The sequence below is a fragment of the Trachemys scripta genome, chromosome 2 (assembly GCF_013100865.1).
Source record: "Trachemys scripta elegans isolate TJP31775 chromosome 2, CAS_Tse_1.0, whole genome shotgun sequence".
In the NCBI taxonomy this organism is placed as follows: Eukaryota; Metazoa; Chordata; order Testudines; family Emydidae; genus Trachemys; species Trachemys scripta.
The window spans coordinates 106,316,603-106,337,954 of NC_048299.1; the positions used below are offsets into that span (position 1 = coordinate 106,316,603).

Genomic DNA, 21,352 nt, shown 5'->3' on the forward strand with positions numbered 1-21,352 from the left:
CAAGCTTCCAGGCAGATTTCGTGGCTGATGCAGAAGTCCCAGAGACGGAGCGCCTCCTGACAGAGGGCCGACGAGCACGCTCTCCCTTGCCTGTTGATGTAGAACTCGTAACACCTTGCCTGACAGGTGAGGAAAGAAGACTCTGCATGCCAGCCGGACTGCTCAGAACTCTGACGTTTACATGCAACTGCACCTCCTCCAGGTACCACATACCTGAGTCTGGAGGACGCCCAGATGCGCACCCCAGACGAGGTCCAAGGCGTCCGACATCAACTCAACGGAGTGAGGAGAGTTGTTGAACAGAAACCCCTCCAGGACTGTCCTGCAGTCGGTCCACCATCGCAGCCAGTATCACCTGGGGAATGGTAACTATCTTTTCCAGGGGGTCTCGGGACTGGGAATAGACCGTTCCCAGCCACTATTGCAGGGGCCACATCTGGAGCCTGGTATAGTGGACCACATAGGTGCACCTGCCATGTGGCCCAGCAGGTGCAGACAGACCCTGGCTGTAGTCAGAGGGAATGCAGAGACTTCCGCGATGAGGTTCTTCAACACGTGGAACCTTTCCAGTGGAAGGAGAGCTCTGACGCAGGTCGCGTTGAGGACCGCTCCAGTGAGCTCCATCCTCCGCACTGGCACGAACGTCGACTTCTTGTCGTTTACCAGTAGACCCAGAGAGTGGCACGTGGCTTGAAGTACGGCAATACCTCTTTGGGCTTGAGACCAGGAGCTGCCCTTGACAAGCTAGTCATTGAGGTACGGATAGATTTGGATACCCAGGCGCCTGAGGTAAGCCGCTACCACCGACATGCACTTGGTAAACACCCTCGGTGCTGTCGACAGGCCAAATGGGAGGACCGCAAACAGGCAGTGGTGGGGCCCCACCGTAAACCAGAGGAAGCATCTGTGTCCTTGAAAGATCGCTATGCAGAAGTATGTGTCCAAGTCGAGGGTGGCATACCGGTCTCCCAGATCCAGGGAAGGGATAATCAAAGCCAGAGAGCCCATGAGGAACTTTAGCTTCTTTAGGTAGTTATTGAGGTCTCCCAGGTCCAAGATGGGCCGTAGACCGCCCTGGGCCTTTGGGATTAAAAAGTACTGGGAATAGAACCCCTTATTCCTGTACTCGAGAGGAACTTTTTCCACTGCACCCAGCTGTAGCAACCCTTTACCTTCTGCACTAGGAGACTCTCGTGAGAGGGGTCCCTGAAAAGGGATGGGGAAGGCGGGTGGAAGGGGAGGGGTAGAAAGGAACTGGAGGGTATAACCCTGCTCCACTGTGCTGAGGACCCAGCGGTCCGAAGTTATAGCAGTCCAAGTAGGGAGGAAAAGGGCTCTTCCAATTCCTCTGCCTGAAGCCCCAGGTTAGAAGTGACCCTCTTCAAAAGTTCATGGCGTGCTTTGGGCATCATCCTGAGGAATTGGGTGAGGGGGCCCCATGATAGCCTCCTCTGGCGATGACACGGACGATGCTGGTGTTGTGGGAACCTCTACGTCCATGGGTGGTCTAGCAGCTTGCTCCCCTGGGTCCTTCTGGACCTTTGGGCTCTTACCCCCGAAGCATCACGCATCGGAGGGGAATGGGATACAGAGGCTGCTGGCCTCTCCGAGGCTCTCAACACTGATCAGGCAGCGTGGGAAGGTTGGGAGAATCCCCAAGGGTTCCACAGGTACCATGGCACTGACCACTGCGCTTGGGACCATGGGACAGATTTTGGTGCTGATAATGTAGTCCACATCGCCGGTACCGGGGCTTGTCCCGCAGTCAGGGAACCTCACTCCGAGCTGGAGCTACCAGCTGAGTGGTCAGTACCGGGCGACCAGGATCGGGCTGAGCAGTGGCTCCTGTCCAACTTGTGTCGGTCACTGCGTCCTGAAGCTGACCTGTCCGAGCGAGACTGTCTTGGTCGGGCTCTCCGGGACCAACAGTGTTTGGCGGATCTGCATAGGATACCCGGCGATCCACGCCTCACGCTACTCAACAGGTCCCAGGACGTTGAAAGGGACCGGAAGCTACTACGGACCAGTTGCTGGGAAGATCGTCCTGAGTAAGGCGAACTCTCTTTCTTGGAGAGGGTGATGATGGCCCAGCAATCAGCCGTCTCTGGCATCCAACTGGTCCCGGGACCTTGGAGATGGTCAGTGCTGGTCCCAGAGTTCTTGCCAGGTGGCGTGTGCCTCAGAGGGTCTACGCCAATATACCGGTGAGGTACGCCTCGAGTCCCTTGATTGGTACCCCCGGTGTGTGGACCAAAGAGGGCTCCGCTGAGCCTGCCTCTTCAGTCCTGAGGCATGACGGCTTCGGGCGGGCAAATGCTGGCTGGACGTCCCTCTCCATGTGAAATAGTACCGCTGAGGTGGGGCACACACAGGTCCCAAAGTGGGTTTTCCCCAAGACTGGGGTACTGCGGGAGCTGGTGTGGGCAGCACCGGGAGCGTCAGGATCTCTTGAGCTGCTCGAAGAGCTTTGGGCTTCGACTGCACCTGAAGCTGGCTAAGGCCTGCACCGCTATCTGGGGTCGCAGGCGAAGCATGGGATGGGCTGCACCACTCGACTTGAGCTGGGGCCCAACTTCCCAAAGGGGGTGTTGAGCTGCCCGGCACGGGTGGTGGCTCATCCCCAGCCCTCTCTTTTCCCTTACAGGACGTAGGAGATCTTCCCCTGAGCCTTTTTCTGCTTCTTGACTGGAGTCGTGGAGGGGGACTGGTGCCGGCTCGTTGACAGCCCTGGCGGAGCACTGCGCACGGAGACCATGGTGCGGGGGACCACTGCTCCGGTGCCAGAGTGAGGGCTGACTCCATTAGAAGCACTTTCAGAGGGATAACACGCTCCTTCTTCATCCTAAGTTTGAAGGACTTGCAGATACAGCACTTGTCACTTATGTGCCCTTCACCTAAGCACCTTAGGCAGCTGGTATGTGGATTGCTGATGGGAATAGGCCGTTTGCAGTGATCGCAGGGCTTAAAGCCTGGGGACCAGGACATGCCCCGTCCCCCGGCTGAGTCCCATTCATGACTAATGAAAAGTTGAGAATTACTACTACGGGTAACTAAGAAACTACTAACTATACACAACTATATTACAGGTTTTCAAAGTTCACAGGAACAGAAAACGAAACAACGGGAGCCGAAGCAGCAGATGTTCCAGCACCATCACTGGCAGCAAGAAGGAACTGAGGGTGTGGGGAGCTGGCGGCGCCCCTTATACCGTGCCATGTGGGCGCCACTCAAGGGGGCGCCAGAGCCGGTCCCCTATGGATACTGCTGAGGGAAAAACTTGCAGCACCAGTGCATGTGGCGAACACACACACACACACACACACACCTAATATGGATGGACATGAGCAAGCACTTGAAGTACTAGTTGATCTTATCTTCTCTCACACTTAGTTTTTATAGATACATTTGAAGAAGAAAATAAGCTTTCCTGCTTTTTCAAGTCCCAATCAGTTTCTCAACTTTGAATGAACTGGCCATTGAACAAAACTAGCTGAATAAACTGAAATGAAGAAAATATTCTCTTTGCACCTGCAAAGAGAAGAGGATCTGGCTACCAAAGCTTGTTTTGCACTTCAAACTGTGGTCCCAGGTGTTTAGTTAATGATTTTCGTCAGTTTAGGGCAGAGGTGGGCAAACTACGGCCCGCGGGACCCTCCTGCCCGGCCAGCTAGCCCTTGGCCCCTCCACCGCTCTTCCCCCTCTCCCGCAGCCTCAGCTCACTGTGCCGCCGCCGGGGCTGCAAGCTCCTGGGGCAGCACAGCTGCAGAGCCTGACCTGATCCGGTGCTCTGTGCTGCACGGTGGCATGGCTGGCTCCAGCCGGGCAGCGCAGCTGTAGCGCTGCCAGCCACCGATGCTCCAGGCAGTGCAGTAAGGGGGAAGGGAGCAGGAGGGGTTGGATAGATGGCAGGAGAGTTTGGGGTGGTGGCCTGGGATGTGGATAGGGGTCGGGGCAGTCAGAGTGCAGGGAACAGGGGTTGAATGGGGGCAGGGGTCCCATTAGGGAACAGGGGGGGGAGGGTTGGATGGGGCAGGAGTGGTCAGATAGGGGGCAGGGCCAGGCCATGCCTGACTGACTGTTTGGGGAGGCACAGCCTCCCCTAACCGGCCCTCCATACAATTTCCGAAACCTGATGTGGCCCTCAGGCCAAAAAGTTTGCCCAACCCTGGTTTAGGGCCTTCACTTTCTTTAAAATTTTGATGCACTACTTAATTATTTTAATAATTATAGTAAGTTTAGACTTTAATGATAATGCAAGTAGTTATATTTTTAAATTTAATTTTATATAGGTTTATTTTAAAGAGAAAAATGTGTTTAAATAAAAATCAGATTTTTAATACATTTTTAATCCACCCTACGTTACCTTCAAAAAGACCAATTTAATTTCTTTTCTTGAAAAAGCCTAATAATCATAACTAACTTCATGGTTACAATAGCAGTAAATGAAATTTGGTGGCTTTGCTTTTAAGTTAAATATTACAAATGAACCCCTCAAAACCCAGCAATTCTAACCACCTCTTGTGTCTTACAACTTTCATATCTATGCTGATTACCAACATATAAAAGAACAATGGTTACTATGGAGAATTTTTAATGTGTGTTCATTTAAGTAAAGCATGCTTTCAATAGAATAGAAGGTACTTACCCTTCTAACCTGACATCAGGTAATGATCTGTTGAGAGCAATCATTTCACTTGCCATTAAATTAAACTGATTTATTTTAAACATCTCTTTCATTTTTTCTTGATCCTCTTTAGGAATAACAACAGGCTTCCCCATTTCTCCAGGACCTTCGTGTGGCTTCTGTACCGGTTCTGGAACTAACAAAAAAGAAGTTTAAATACTGAACAAATTACCTGGGGTTCTCAAACTTCATTGCACCACGATCACCTTCTGACAACAAAAATGACTACATGACCCCAGGAGAGGGGACAGAAACCTGAGTTTGCCTGAGCCCCACTACCCCAGACAGGGGGGCCAAAGCCAAAACCCAAGCCCCGGGGCTTTGGCCCCAGGCAGTGGGGCTCAAGCTTTGGCCCTGTGCTGTGGGGCTCAGGCTTCGGCCCTAGGACCCAGCAAGTCTAATGCCAGCCCTGGCGACCCCATTACAATAGGCTTGCGACCAACTTTGGGGTCCCAACCCAGTTTGAGAACCGCTGGATTAGACTATTCTGAAGTTTACTGGAGAAATACGACTATTGCAGGGACCCTTGCGTTTTCTTCTCATTTATGTTTTACAAAAGCATATCTAATTTGTTTAATGATGCACTGTTTCATATGAAGCAAGATTCGAGGACAGGATCTAAAATTTGACATTTTTAAATACTGGAAAAATATAAACTTCGACTATTAATATATTTAACAAGAGCAGTTAAGTCTCATTCTCAGCAACTATTGTTCACTTGGAGGACCAAAAAGCACCCATCTTTTTGTCATCACATTTTGTATTGTACAAACTTACTGCATTACAAATTTCACTCAGTTATGGAATAAATCTCTACATTATATTTCACAGACTTTCTGAGAAAAAAATAATTAGTGGGGGGCTTATTTCACATCTAGTAACATCCACTTCCACATAGTTTATGAGGTTAGCAAAGGAATTTATTTTTATATAAAAACTTCTATTAAGTGAAAACTAATCCATTTAGACTAAAATTCTGATATGTATAATATACTTTACGAGTTGGCATTGATAATGCAATTTGAATTCATTCTTCAGAACAATCCTCTCTCAATTTTAGGAGAATTTAATTCCACCAGAATTAATCTATTACAAACATGAAACAATGTGTTAGCTCTAGCCAATCTGTATCAACAAATTTACTATTACTCCTAAACTAGGCATACTATTTCTGATACCAACTGTTGCCAAGTAAAAGACAAAACTGGAAAAAAATGGTTACTCACCTTTTTGTAACTGTTGTTCTTCGAGATGTGTTGTTCATGTCCATTCCAAGCAGGTGTGGACGCGCCGCGTGCACGCCAGCCAGAAGATTTTACTATAGCAACGTCCATAGGGTTGGCTTTGGTGCCCCCTGGAGTGGCGCCTTCATGGCGCTGTATATAGGGGCCAGCCGACCCTCCACCCCCTCAGTTCCTTCTTGCCGACACTCCGACAGAGGGGCAGGAGGGTAGGTATTGGAATGGACATGAACAACACATCTCGAAGAACAACAGTTACTAAAAGGTGAGTAACCGTTTTTTATTCTTCGAGTGATTGTTCATATCCATTCCAAGCAGGTGACTCACAAGCCTGAACCTAGGTGATGGGGTCGGAGGTCACTGCAGACTGGAGTACTGTGCAGCCAAAGGCTGCATCATCTCTGGCCTGGTGCATGATGGCATAGTGTGTGGTAAAAGTGTGGATTGAAGACCACATGGCCGCTCTACAAATTTCCTGCGTCAGGACCTGGGCCAGGAATGCAGCGGAAGAGGCCTGTGCTCCTGTGGAGTGGGCCGTGATAGGCGGGGCTGGTATGTTAGCCCGACTGTAGCATTCCCAGATGCAGGTTTTGATCCAAGAGGAGATCCGCTGTGACGAGATTGGCTGCCCCCTTCATTCTGTCAGCCACGGCAACTAAAAGTTGGGTTGATTTCCTGAAGGGTCTTGTCCTTTCAATGTAGAACGCGAGGGCCCTGCAAACATCCAGGGAATGCAGCCTACACTCCTTAGTCGAGGAGTGCGGTTTCGGATAGAACACCGGGAGAAAAATGTCTTGACCCATGTGAAAAGGGGAAAACACCTTAGGAAGGAACGCTGGGTGCAGCCTGAGATGGACCTTGTCTTTGTGGAAGATGGTATATGGAGGTTCAGATGTCAGTGCTCTGACTTCCGACACACTCCGGGCTGATGTGATAGCCACCAAGAACGCAACCTTATATGAAAGATATAACAGCGAGCATGAAGCCAGTGGCTCAAAGGGGGGCCCCGTGAGGACGGACAGGACCAAATTGAGGTCCCAAGCAGGGACAGGTTGACGAATGTGCGGGAACAACCTGTTAAGGCCCTTGAGGAAGCGACCAACGAGTGGGACCGCAAACACTGAGGTACCCCCCGCCGAGATTGCAGCAAGGTGTACTCGAACCGAAGAGAGGGAGAGTCCCAGGTGTCTCAGATGTAGCAAATAGTCCAATATGAGAGGGACCGGGGCGAGCAAGGGATCCTGACCCCGTTGTGTGGCCAGAGGGAGAAGCGCTTCCACTTGGCCAAGTACGTGGTCCTTGTTGAGGGCTTCCTACTACCAAGAAGGACCTGCCTGACCTGATGAAAGCAATGCATCGCCACAGGGTTTAGCCATGGAGCATCCAAGCCGTAAGGTGGAGCGACTCCAGGTTCAGGTGACGCAGGCGACCCCGATCCTGTGTGATCAAGTCCAGGAGTAGGGGCAACCTGAGGGGCACCCGTATAGACATATGCAGGAGCAACGTGTACCAGTGCTGGCACGGCCACGCTGGCGCTATTAGGATGACACGAGCATGATCTCTGCGGGCCTTGAGGATTACTCTGTGAACCACAGGAATCTGGGGAAAGGCATAAAATAGCCCGTCTGCCCAAGAGAGAAGGAAGGCATCCATTAGAGACCCCGAACTGCGTCCCATGAGGGAGCAGAATTGGCAACACTTCCTGTTCTCTCTGGAGAGAAACAGGTCAACCTGGGGATGACCCCAAAGCCGGAAAATTGGGAATACTATATCCCAGTGGATAGACCACTCGTGACCTTGGAACGAGCGGCTGAGGGAGTCTGCAAGCCCATTCTGTGTCCCCAGGAGGTGGGATGCAGTCAGGTGAATTACGTTCTGTATGCAAAAGTCCCATAATGCGAGGGCTTCCTGGCACAGGGGAGAGGAGCGAGCACCACCCTGTTTGTTGATATAGAACATCGTTGGAGTGTTGTCCGTGAGGATAGAAATGCACCTGCCCGCCAGATGGGATTTGAAGGCTATGCATGCGAGGCACACCGCTTGTAATTCCCTGACATTGATGTGTAATGAAAGGTCTTCTCGTGACCAAAGTCCTTATGTCCTGAGGTCGCCCAGATGTGCACCCTATCTCACATCTGAAGAGTCTGTTACCAGTGATAGGGAGGGCTCGGGGCCGAGGAAAGGCACTCCCGTGGGTCGAACCACATTGTAGGGAATCCAACGCTGGCCGAGGTAGCATCACCACTAATTCTAGGGAGTCCCTGACCGGCTGATACACCCCTGCCAACCAGGACTGGAGTGGATGCAGTCCGAGTCTGGTGTGGCTCACCACATAGGTACATGCCGCCATGTGCCCTAATAACTTGAGGAAATTTCTTGCTGTGGTGGTAGGGTAACGTTGGAGGCAGAGAATAATGTTGGACATAGTCTGGAACCTGGCCTCTGGGAGGTATGCTCTGGCATGTGTTGAGTCCAGAACTGCCCCTATAAATTCAATTCCTTGGGTTGGAGAAAGTGTGGACTTGGCCTCGTTCAGCAAGAGGCCGAGCTCGAGGAAGGTCTGCCTGATGAAGACCACCTGTGCCTTGGCACGGCCCTTGATGAGCCAATTATCCAGGTAGGGAAACATCTGAATACCCTGCTTGCGCAGGAAGGCTGCCACGACTGCCATGGCTTTGTGAAGACCCTTGGGGCTGCTGACAGTCCAAAAGGCAGAACCGTAAACTGTAGATGGGTGTTGCCCACGACAAATCTGAGGTAACGCCTGTGCTGAGGGATTATTGCAATATGAAAGTATGCGTCCTTTAAGTCGAGGGCGGCATACCAGTCTCCTGGATCCATGGAAGGTATGATGGAGGACAGGGAGACCATGCGGAACTTGAGCTTCTTTACAAACTTGTTGAGACACCGCAAGTCCAAAATAGGTCTGAGGCCCCCTTTCGCTTTCGGTATTAGGAAATAGTAGGAATAGAAGCCGCTGCCCCCGAGCTCCTGAGGAACCTCCTCTACTGCCCCTGCTGCGAGGAGGGACTGTACTTCCTGAATTAGAAGTTGCTCGTGAGAGGAGTCCCTGAAGAGTGGGGGGGGGGGGGGGGCGGCGGGAGGAGAACTGGATAGAATATCCCCTCTACCGTGCGAAGCACCCAACTGTCTGATATGATCCAGGCCCACGCACGATAGAAGGGGGATAGATGTGACGAAAAGGTACGGTTGGTAGGATCCAGAGTTTCTGACCGGTAGGTCGGTCTCAACCGGGCCATCAAAATGGTGGTCTAGGCCCCTGACCAGTCGCCAGCGTGCGTGAGGCTGAATCGGCCGCGTCCAAGGCTGCCTGGAGGGAAGCTCGGGTAATCAATTTTCCCTCTTCGATCAGGGCTGAAAACTCAGTTCGCGATTCCTGGGGAAGGAGTTCAGCGAACCTGGACAAAGCCGAGCACGTGTTGTGTCCATACCGGCTCACTATGGCCTGCTGATTGGCTATGCGCAACTGCAGATCCCCTGTCGAATACACCTTTCACCCGAACAGGTCCAACTTCTTGGCCTCTCTATTTTTTGGCGTAGCTCCCTGGAATGCTTGGCGCTCCCTCTGGTTGCCGCATCTACCACTAGGGAGTCCGGCGGAGGGTGTGTATAAAGATGTTCATAGCCCTTGGATGGAACAAAGTATCGCCTCTCAGTCCTTTTAGCCGTGGGGGCCAATGAGGCTGGCATCTGCCACAAGGTGCAGGTTGTGTCCGCAATGGTCTTTATGAGAGGCAGGGCTACCCTGGATGGGCCCAACGGGGTCAGGATGTCCACCACCGGATCAGTATCCGCCCCGATCTCCTCCGTTTGGATCGAGAGGCTCTGGGCTGCTTGCGTAAGCAGCTGTTGGAGGATCCTATTGTCCTCCAGAGCCAGTGCCGCGGACGTTCCTGCCACTGCCTCATCTTGCGAGGAAGAGGAGGAGATCCCCTGAAGACAGCCTTCTTCTATACCCTCTACCGCTACCAGGGCCTGTGGCACACGGTACTCAGGCTGCGCGGCCGGTGCGGGTTCAGGATCCAGCACCACGGCCGGTACCGGGGTCGAAACCGAATGACAAGGCGTGCTGGGCGGTGCCTGCGGCCTTGGGAGCATGGCCCCCGTTGGTGCCGGTGCCTGACTAGGTGGTGCTGTGTCCCGTTGTGGCACACTCCTGTCAGACGGCGGTGCTGGTGGTGGGGGCATTAGGGGCGGGGCCACCGACGTCGAGGAGACCGATGTGGCCCGTGAGTGGAGTCCATACGCCTGACCCACTGACTGGTGGTAGGGCCATGACGTCCAGAACGGCCACTGGGGGGGGGGCGGTTGCCACTGTTGCTGCCACTGCGGCGGGTAAGGCTGGGCACTCGCACACGAGGATGATAGTCTGCTCCTCGATCTATTGGAGCAGTACGAGTCCACCTCTGAGTCAGAGGTCTCCGAGTCAGAGGACATAGGAGGGGCAGTACACACTGTCGCCGGGGACTGGTGCCGCCGGACCGAAGAAAGTTCCCTCTGCGCCGGTGCCGCTGGGGTGGCTCAGTGTGGGGAGCGCGGCGACAGCATTGCCGATTTGCCCTGAGATTGTAACTGGGGTCGAGGGGTAGCCGGAGGTTCTCTCCACTGGTGCGGTGACGCCGGCACCGGGAGGCTCAAGAGGTCTGAGGCAGCCTTGAACACCTCCGGCGTCGATGGGAGGCGCACTTCCTCTATAATGTCCGGGGATCTAGGCCTGTCCGGACTCAACCGTACCCTCTCCGGGGCAGGAGTCAACGGGATAGCAGAATGGGTCTGCGGCGCGGCCTGTCCTGCAGCACTCGTGGACAGCGCTGGCCCCTTAGGGTCCTGGTGGGGGCAATGTTCCCTCACTGGCCTCTTTTTAACCGCCACTGGTGATGGTGAACGATGTCTCACCGAGGCCAATTTCTTGTGTGCCAACTCTCTCCGGTGTCGGGGTTTAGAGGCTTTGGCCTCACAACTTATCGCTGGTGCTGGGGCACTGCACACCGAGGATGAAGTGCTGGGTCGGCAGGCCCAGGGTCCGATTGTGGCTGCAGGGCCACTTCCATTAGAAGGACTTTAAGTCTCTGCTCTCTATCTTTGAGAGTCCTGGGGCGAAATGCCCTGCCGATACTGCACCTGTCTCTTTGGTGGCTCTCCCCGAGGCACCTTAAGCAGGAAGAGCGCGGGTCACTCTTCGGCATGAATTTCCCCCAGTCCCTGTAGAGTCTGAACCCTGGAGACTCGGGCATGCCCCAGTGGGGTGATGAAAACGTTGGGGAACCCCCCCCCCAACACACAACTATCTATCTAAACTAACACTAAACAAACTGACTAACTATTTACAACTAAGATGGAACACTGCCATGATTGCTGAAGAGCAAGCAAAGTTCCAGCTAGCCGTCACCAGCGGTAAGAAGGAACTGAGGGGGTGGAGGGTTGGCTGGCCCCTATATACAGCGCCATGAAGGCACCGCTCCAGGGAGCGCCTAAGCCGACCCTACGGACGCTGCTATAGTAAAATCTTCCGGCTGGCGTGCACGCGGCGCGCACACACCTGCTTGGAATGGACATGAACAATCACTCGAAGAAGAACAGAACATTATTTCATTTTTAAGTTTCTGAGAAAGCATTACAAATAATTGAGACTAAAAAACAAAACCAAAGTGGCCAGTGTTTCTTTATAAATACCCATTTTGTGATATTTTTCAAAAATTATTTTTTTTTAAATATACAAATAATGAAATTTCAAGACACTGGTTTTTAACTTGACCTTTAGCATATATATTGGCTATAAATCATCTAGCCATTGAATTATCAGATTAATTTAAATAGAAAACAGTACTATAAATGAGCTAAATAATTCAGTGTACTCTAACAGAATATTAGGTAATTCCAGTAAGATCAAGGCACCACCCTTTTTCTCTTCCTGCTTCCCAAATATGAAATGCTCCTTAATTTTTGGCTAAGAGAGAATACTGTAATCTTACACGAGGTCAAAGAGGGGAAAAATAGCTTGCCAAGAGCAAAAACAAAATGCATCCTATACTCACTGAAAAACTTAGCATTCAAATTATACGAACATATAAAGAGTAACAAATGAGATCTTGCGCCTATCTCACTGAGTTTTCCAAAGTGACTGCAGGGGGGAAACTATTAGAAATACCTAAATTCAGTTTGTTAGCATTTCCATTATAAAAGATTTTCAGAGTTTTTTCTTAGAAGCTCAAACATTTCCACTGTTTCCAGCAGGCCTTTGAAATTTGGTAGGTTGAATAATCTGTGACCAAAGAAATACCTTTTCTTTGTCACATGAAATTCGTTCAAGTTTGGCCGAGATGTACTGTTAAAAATTGCCTGTTGACCAATCTGCCTGGTTCAATGGAATTTACATGTTCCTGCAGAACGCTGATTCCACCAAATCACCATTTTTCAACAGAGAACTGTTCCACTGGAAAATTTTCAATAACCTAATTATAATCAGTCTAATTCTGTTATGTATCACAGGACCACTTGCCTCATTTGGTGCACAGTATGGACAGTGCAACCCAAATTCTGCGCTCTCTATTTTTCAAGTGCTTCACTTTACAACCTAAAAACAATTAAAAGAACATTCTAGAGACAAGATGGGTGACATAATATCTTTTATTGGACCAACTTCTGTTGGTGAAAGACAAACTTGCAAGCTCTTCTTGAAAGTCTCTCTTTCACCAACAGAAGTTGGTCTAATAGAAGATATTACCCCACCCATCCTGTCTCTCTAATATCCCAGGACCAACATGGCTACAACACTGCTGCAAACAAAAGAACATTATGTATTTCAGAAAATATCTCCCATGAATTGGTTTGATATTCAATTAGTCATAAAGGAGACCTTCTGAATATTATAGCTATACAGAGACGTTATAATACTGTTTAAAACAGTATCTAGTCAGCTTGCTAACTGGTTTCACTCTCAGATTTCAAACCAGTACTATTAATAGAATGCTACATTAATATATTTTACAGCAAAGCTAATTACTAAGTGTAATATCAAATATTTAATTGAAAACAGTCTTTCCATTCATATTATAAGGCCATTTATGACTAACAGAAAAAAGTTATATGAAGTAATATTGTGTAACTAACTTTGCACTTTTCCTACATTATATTTATCTTAGAGTGCAAATTATCTGTTCTGTTAAAAAATGAAGTTTCTACACATGCAGAGGACTGCGTTCAATTTGAAACTTGACTTCAGTGACAGTTGGTGGGAAATTAAAATACAGTTTCTGCATCTCATCACCATTGTCCCAAAAATAAGACAGCTAGGTTCCTTTAACAGAAAGAACAAAAGTCTCAAGGGACATTCATAAAATCTTAAGAGTTTCAAATTACCATTCACTAGTTCTTATTTAAACATTCTTTGACTGCTGCTCCCAAGCAACTTTTATAAACAAAACGTGCAAAAAACCCTCTGAAAATGGAAATGATCTACTAAAACACAACTGCTTTTTCAATCAAAAACCTTTGAGTCTTCCTTTTTTGCCTGTTCTTTCCCCATCCCAGTTCAGTTCATCCTCCATCTCCTCCAACTTGTGGTACTACATATATGCAAAGCATTTCCCCAGTAACATCAATAGGAGCAGCAGTAGAGCAGAGAAAAAGCCTCCTCCCATTGCAGAGATGAGGGTTTAATACATGTTCCCCTCTCCTCCCAAAAAAGTTTCAGTGCCAGTCAGGGAACAGAATTTTTCAAGGAATTTCACATTTAATTTGTCCTGTGCACATAAATTTTTTTTTTATAGATACAGTAATTATACTTAAAAGAAATTAGTCATATTAAAAGCTCCAAACACAGATTCTGGCCTTAAAATTAGAAGAGCCTCAATACAATTTATTTTTATCTTCACAACACCCTTATGAGGTAAAATATCACTATTTTACAACTAGAAATTAAGGCATAATGATTAAGACCAAAACTGTCAAAGTAACTACAGTAAAATCTGTGTTATCTGGCACTTTACCAATCAGAAAGCTCTATAAACCAGCATTTTGGGAGGGGGATGTGGGGCATCGGCTCTGGAAGGGAGAGAGAGAGTGTGGGACGGGGCTCAGAGCAGGGGTTTAGGGCATGGGAGGAGTTTTGGGGTCCCAGATCCACATGGTGCTCAACTCAGGCAGCTCCCTGCAAGTGGCGACATGTCCCTGCTGCTCCTAGGTAGAGGTGTGGCCAGGCAGCTCTGCGTGCTGACTCCATCCACAGGCGCCGCCCCCGCAGCTCCCACTGGCCATGGTCAATGGTCCTAGGTGAAGGAACCACCACGGGGGATCACGCTGGCTCCGCAGCTCCCATTGGCAGGGGACTGCGGCCATGGGAGCTTTGAGGGAGGCGCCTGCAGGCAGAGGCAGCATGCAGAGCCACCTGGTCATGCCTCAGCCGAGGAGCAGCAGGGACATGTCGCCGCTTGCAGGGAGCTGCCTGAGGTGAGCACCGCCAGAATCCGCCACCTTGCATTCCCTCCCATGCCCCAACCCCCAGCCCTGAGCTCCGTCCCACACCCAAATTCCCACCCTCCCTCTTAGTTAACTGGAATTTTTGACTTATTGGCACCCCCCATTTCCTCAACATACTGGATACCAAAGTTTTTACTGTACTAATTTTGAGTGACCCCCTTGAGATGCTTAGGACCTGATTTTCCCAAGTACTTCCAGTTTATACATTCTAAGCACAGCTGCCATTGACTTCAATTGTGATTGAGTGCGCTCAGCACTTCTGTATATCAAATCCCATGCGTCTCAAATTGGGCACCCCAAAATGAGCCACACAGTTAGTGGCCACCTCCTAAAAATTTGGTTTAAGGGACTTTTCCAGTTGCACATTGGAAGTTTACAGAAACCCAGTTCTCTGGGGTGGCATTCAACTGCTTAAACCATGAGATCAACCTTTCTCTTCCTGCAGTTTCCTGCCTCATTCACTACTCAACTTCCAAGTTAACAAACAAACAAACAAACCCTCCACTACACAATACTGTTTGGGCGCTGTCTATCCTAGGCACTGAATGAGTCAGAAGCCCCTTTAGAAAAAATAAATAGGTGATCATGTAAAGACTGAATGGTAGTGCATACATTCCACGGTGCTGATTTACAGTTCCATGGACCACCTTAATTTTGATATTTCTTTAAGTCTTTGGTGCTTGACTCTGCAACTTATCTTTTAATGGAGTCTTTTTCTGTGTAATTACCTAGGGTTTTTAAAAAAAATAAGTGAAGGAAATTGAAATTCTATCACATGTAATATAACCATATTCAATCCAACCCATCCTCCCAATATTGGTTACCTTTAGGGTTGGCAAGTTTAAATCCATAGCATAGACTTCTATCACTAAGCTAATGGAGTAGCTGACAGAGCCACTGGAAGGGGATGAGATACTTCACTGGTCGATTTCACAGCTACTTGCTAGACAACAGGGAAATGTGGGGACTTAATAATCCTGGGTTCTATTCCAGGTTCTCAAGATGCTTTAAATTAGAAGGCCTTCTGCCCACATCTCCCCATGCCCATCCCAGTCTATTCCTGCCCCATATAACCAATCCTTCTCCCTCTGCTCCTGTCCCTTCCTAGTGTACTGCCTTCCCAGCTCCTCACTCCTTGCATTTAAATGCAGGCTGTTTTCTCCTCTACTCTATGCTGCTGGACATCAGCAGAGAAGCAGTCAACAAAGTCTCCCTACTCCCAGCAGCCTCAAACAGCCAGAAGAAACAACTGTAAGAAGAGTCCTGCTGCACTTAGAAGTAGTATACTAAGCCCTGATGGAATATTCATGCTATTTTGCTGTCAAAACCTTTATGTATGTATCTATGTCAATTTTCAAGGGCATATAGCTGTCAAATAGAGGTGGATTTTCACAGGGAACTCTATAGGCACCTCTCGGACATACACCCATTTAATGGAGATGTTCTAGTCCCTCCATGCTTTAGAGAAGGGACTTGAAATATTGCGGGGTACAAGAAGTTTCTAACATTTACAAAAAAAATTTCCCCGAATGTCGTTCTTGGTAATGGCTGAATCATTTTTTGACACATTTCAAAAATTTCAGCCTGAGTGGTTAGTTTGGCAGGGTAGATAAGAAAAATGATTTTTTTTATTTAAAATCAGATTTTTTTGATTTTGTTATTTAAATTACAAGAAGTTTTCCTTTTAAAATATAAACCTGTTAAAAATGAAAACTGAATTTAAAACAAAATATGTTAAGTCTAAACTTACTACATCATCTTAAAACACTTAAAGAAAAACATGCTGAATCCATGATCCTCCGTAAAAAACTGAGTTAAGACTTAAACATTGTTTTTTCTATATAAAGAATGAATCTGGGGGAAAACATCAGATTTATGAGGTTAAGCCTTATAAATATGGTACAATAGGCCAGCCTAACTAATTTAGGAGACTTATTTTCAAGAGACTAAGGCAAGTAGGAACTTAAGCTGCAGTCACTTTCACTTAGATGTATTTGAAAAGTTTCCCAGACTTGCCTGCGATAATCAGTTTAAATTTACTGACTACATTTAATTTCTCTGTTTAATAAATCATTTAGTTGTACGTGTGAAACATCCTTTGATAAAAGAAGTTTATGTATCTAAAGCATTCACAGTTCCTTTAATAAAAATAAATGTTATAAGCTGTTATGTTTAATTAAATTTAGTTACCATCCTAATGCAGCTTGACGAATCATGAAGAAAAAGTTAATTATCCCCAGTAAATAATCAATCCATCATTCACCTTTTTCTAAACACACTAAAAATGTACAGTTCAGAAGAATCTGAAAGCTATACAACTGCTTAAATAAATAAATTATATCTCTAGAGAGAGTGGCCTGTCGATTAATCAGTTAACTCACACGATTAACCCAACAAATTAATTGCAATTAAAAAAATTAATCATGATTAATCGCACTGTTAAACAGAATACCAATTGAAATTTATTAAATATTTTTGGATATTTTTCTACATTTTCAAGTACATTGATTTCACTTACAACACAGAATACAAAGTGTACAGTGCTCACTTTTTATATTTTTATTACAAATATTTGCACCATAAAAATGATAAACAAAAGAAATCGTATTTTTCAGTTCACCTCAGAATACTGTAATGCAATCTCTTTGTGGTTAAAGTGCAACCTACAAATGTAGATTTTCTTTTTTGTTACATAACTGCACTCAAAAACAAAACAATGTAAAACTTTAGAGCCTATAAATCCACTCAGTCTTACTTCTTGTTCAGCTAATCACTAAGACAAACAAGTTTGTTTACATTCACAGGAGATCATGCTGCCAACTTCTTATTTACAATATCACCTGAAAGTGAGAACAGGCATATGGCACCTTTGTAGCAGGCAAGGTATTTACATGCCAAATATGCTAAACATCCATCTGCCCTTTCATACTTCGACCACCACTCCAGAGGACATGCTTCCATGCTTGTTAAAAAAAGAATGCGTTAATTAAATTTGTGACTGAACTCCTGTGGGGAGAATTCTATGTCTCCTCCTCTGTGTTCTACCCACATTCTGACATATATTTTATGTTATAGCAGTCTCGGATGATTACCCAGATGTTGTTCGTTTTAAGAACACTTTCACAGCACATTTGACAAAATGCAAAGAAGGTACCAATGAGAGATTTCTAAAGAAAGCTATAGGACTTGACCCAAGATTTAAGAATCTGAAGTAGCTTTCAAAATCTGAGAGGGACGGGGTGTGGAGCATGCCTTCAGAGGTCTTAAAAGAGCAAAACTCCGATGTGGAAACTACAGAACCCGAACCACCAAAAAGAAAATCAACCTTCTGTTGGTGGCATCTGATTCAGATGATAAAGGTGAACATGTGTCCATCTGCACTACTTTGGATTGTTATTGAGCAGAACCCTTCGTTAGCATTGAGACATGTCCTTTGGAATGGTGCTTGAAGCATGAAGGGACATAGGAATCTTTAACACATCTGGCATGTAAATATCTTGCGATGCCTGTTCTCACTTTCAAGTGACATTGTAAACAAGAAGTGGGCAGCATTATCTCCTATAAATGTAAACAAACTTGTTTGTCTAGGTGACTGACTGAAGAAGAAGTAGGACTAAGTAGATTGTAGGCTCTAAAGTTATTTTTGAATGCCGTTTTTTTGTACATCATTCTACATTTATAAGTTCAACTTTCATGATAAAGAGATTGTATGAGGTGAATTGAAAATACTATTTCTTTTGTTTTTTTGTAGCACAAATATTTGTAATAAAAAATAAATATAAAGTGAGCGCTGTACATTGTTTTCTGAGTTGTAATTGAAATCAATGTATTTGAAAAATGTAGAAAACATCCAAAAATATTTAAATAAATGGTATTTTATTATTAACAGTGTGATTAATATTTTTAATCGCTTGACAGCCCATATCTATATCTTTATCTATAGTTATAAGGTACCATCCTAGGTAGCAAACAGCTGTACCTAATCCAGAGTAGAGGCTCTTTTTAGTTGTAAATCAACATGTTTTAATGGTAATATCAACCAATGAGAATGCACCTTTTAGATAAGAATGGAATTACAAACAGAAAAACTGATTAAAACCAATTATTTAAAGTGAGGCTTTCTACTAGGTGATTTAAATCAATCCATCCTGAAGTCTGACAGAGTTATAATGGAAAGTGGAAGGCAATCTTAATAGCCATTGCCAGCTCTATCTGTATTTTACAGCTTTACTTGATTTGTTTTATACATCTGCAAAGAAAAATGGACATACTGTATTAAACCCAGACAAGCTCCATACTTTATACTATAGTAGCAACAGTTTTATGCAGCTTAAAATATTCTTTCTAAAAGCACTGAGTTCCATTGGGTGGCATATGGAAACTATGCTGGAAAGCAAAGGAGGACAGGAATAACAGCTTTCTTGAATAACTTTGCTACAGAATAAAATAGTTCCTGTTTCAAAAATAAGCACTTATTCAACATCTCAACACTGGAGGGTTTACTGTACTAATTTTAATAAATGCCCTTTTGTTCCAACATTTATTTTGTAATGAGATCACTGTCCTTCAAAATTACTACATTTGGCCAAATACAGCTCTTAGTTACACTGCTTTATGCTATTGATGTCAATGGAGTTACTGCAGATGTACATTACGGTAGGGAAGGATTTGGATTATTTCCTTAACTCTGTTTTACCTTCCTATACGAACATCATTTTAAATGAAATCTTCCTTCAGAATGCCTCGGGTATTAGACAGCCTACACAACACCTCCAGGATTTTTTTTTTTTTTTTTTTAAAGACTGAAAATATTTGTGATACATACAAGATGAAGCCGTACTCATCCTGTTGGGAATTATCAAAGGGCAAGTTTTCACTGATACTTATTTAAACAAAAGTTGTAATTTATAAACATCTACTCACCGTCTCCAGCAGGTAGGCCTCGCTCTTTTTTCTCATCACATTTGTTGCATTCACTGAAGTACAGCAATAGAAACATATCCAAAAGGACCCAAACCAGTGAGGTGGCAAGGACCACCTTGCAATATGCAAATTTTCTCATGGCACTTTAAGTCAAATACAAAAATAAAAAAGTATAAATAAAAATATCAACAAGATTGCTTTAATCCAGTTTCCGAGACCATGTTCTGTATCTGAAAAGAAAACAAAGAACAGACATTACAAAAAAATCCAAAATGAGAAGTAACATTTAAAGAGGCAATTTTACTTACATTTTAGGATAACAAATTTGAAATGCAAATTAGTTATCACAATGGTCCACATGCAAAAGTTAAGAAAAGCTCTAGGCACTCTACAAGTGAAGAGAGTAGACACAACTGAGGCAACTAAGTCAGTTGATGTGTTAACACTCATGCCTCCAAAATGCCAATGCCAATAGTCAAAATGCCAAGTTGTCTACTCAATGCAGAAGAAAATATGGAACTATATTAAAATTAAAATCCACTCTTTGGATTTGGACTTAATATATTGTTTACCCTTTGGAAATTTAGGATAGCCAGCATAATGAAAGGTCTGATCACAACAAACAGTCTTTTCTAATTTTCCTTGGACTGAAATACATTTGGCTAGAGGGGAATTATTAACAGTACACAGAGAATACTAGATTAAATACTAGAATTAGCTTGGTGATAAACAAGAAAATGAAGATCACCTTTGCTCCAGTCTTTACTGGTAAAGTTTTGAAAATGCCAGTATTTATGTCTAAGACTGCTGTAGTATGGCAAGCAACAGTTTTATTTAATTTGTAACGTGGTTGAGAAATAAACAAGTTTGTTCCACTTTGCTGTTTCTGAAACAGACTTCAATTTTTAGGAAACTGTTTGCTATAGGAATTTGGCCCAATTTTGGATTTCATTTCCAAAGTTTCAAAGTGACTATAGCTTACTATTCTACATATAGTAACTAAACATCACATATCACCCAGATGTAAAAGGCAGGATTTTCATATTATAATTTGATATTTAGAATCATAGAAATGGAAGGGACCTCAAGAAGTCATCTTGTCCAGCCCATATTGAAGCAGGATTGCATATGCCTAGACCATCCCTGACAGATTCTCATAGACTTTAAGGTCAGAAGGGACCATTATGATCATCTAGTCTGACCTCCCGCATGATGCAGGCCACATAGCCGTCCCTACCCTTTCCCTTGACTCTGCTGTTGAAGTCCCCAAATCCTGTGGCTTAGAGACTTCAATTAGCAGAGAATCCTCCTGCTAGCGATCCCTGCCCCATGCTGCGGAGGAAGGCGAAAAACCTCCAGGGCCTCTGCCAATCTACCCTGGAGGAAAATTCCTTCCCGACCCCAAATATGGCGATCAGTAAAACCCCGAGCACGTAGGCATGATTCTCCAGCCTGACCCTCATTAGCCATTATACTATTTACCTGCCATGGCACGCTGTTCCTTTGACTAAAATCATGTTATCCCATTAAACCATTCCCTCCATAAACTTATCTAGCTTAATCTTAAAACCAGACAGGTCCTCCGCCCCCCACCGTTTCCCTCGGAAGGCTGTTCCAATATTTCAGCCCTCTGACAGTCAGAAACCTTCATCTAATTTCAAGCCTAAACTTCCCCACGGCCAGTTTATATCCATTCGTTCTCGTGTCCACATTAGTACTGAGCTGGAATAATTCCTCTCCCTCCCTGGTATTTATCCCTCTGATATATTTAAAGAGAGCAATCATATCCCCCCTCAGCCTTCGTTTGGCCAGGCTAAACAACCCGAGCTCCTCTAGTCTCCTTTCATACGACAGGTTTTCCATTCCTCTGATCATCCTAGTGGCCCTTCTCTGTACCCGTTCCAGTTTGAGTTCATCTTTTTTAAACATGGGAGACCAGAACTGCACACAGTACTCCAAATGAGGTCTCACCAGCGCCTTGTACAACGGAAGCAGCACCTCCTTA

The 21,352-nt window shown here is 45.8% G+C and overlaps 1 protein-coding gene across 3 annotated transcripts in view; it reads right to left on the reverse strand.

Annotated features, from left to right (window-relative positions):
* Positions 1-21,352, reverse strand: part of GALNT1 (polypeptide N-acetylgalactosaminyltransferase 1) — a 204,066-nt gene that overhangs the window by 110,981 nt on the left and 71,733 nt on the right. For 2 of the 3 annotated variants that reach the window (XM_034761365.1, XM_034761364.1), the window contains 2 exons: positions 19,348-19,577; positions 4,646-4,820 (listed from right to left, as the gene is read on the reverse strand). In XM_034761365.1, coding sequence (XP_034617256.1) covers positions 4,646-4,820; positions 19,348-19,486 — 314 coding nt within the window. In that variant the 5' untranslated portion in view covers positions 19,487-19,577. The remainder of the gene's footprint in view (positions 1-4,645; positions 4,821-19,347; positions 19,578-21,352) is intronic. The other variant, XM_034761367.1, reaches the window with a different exon arrangement.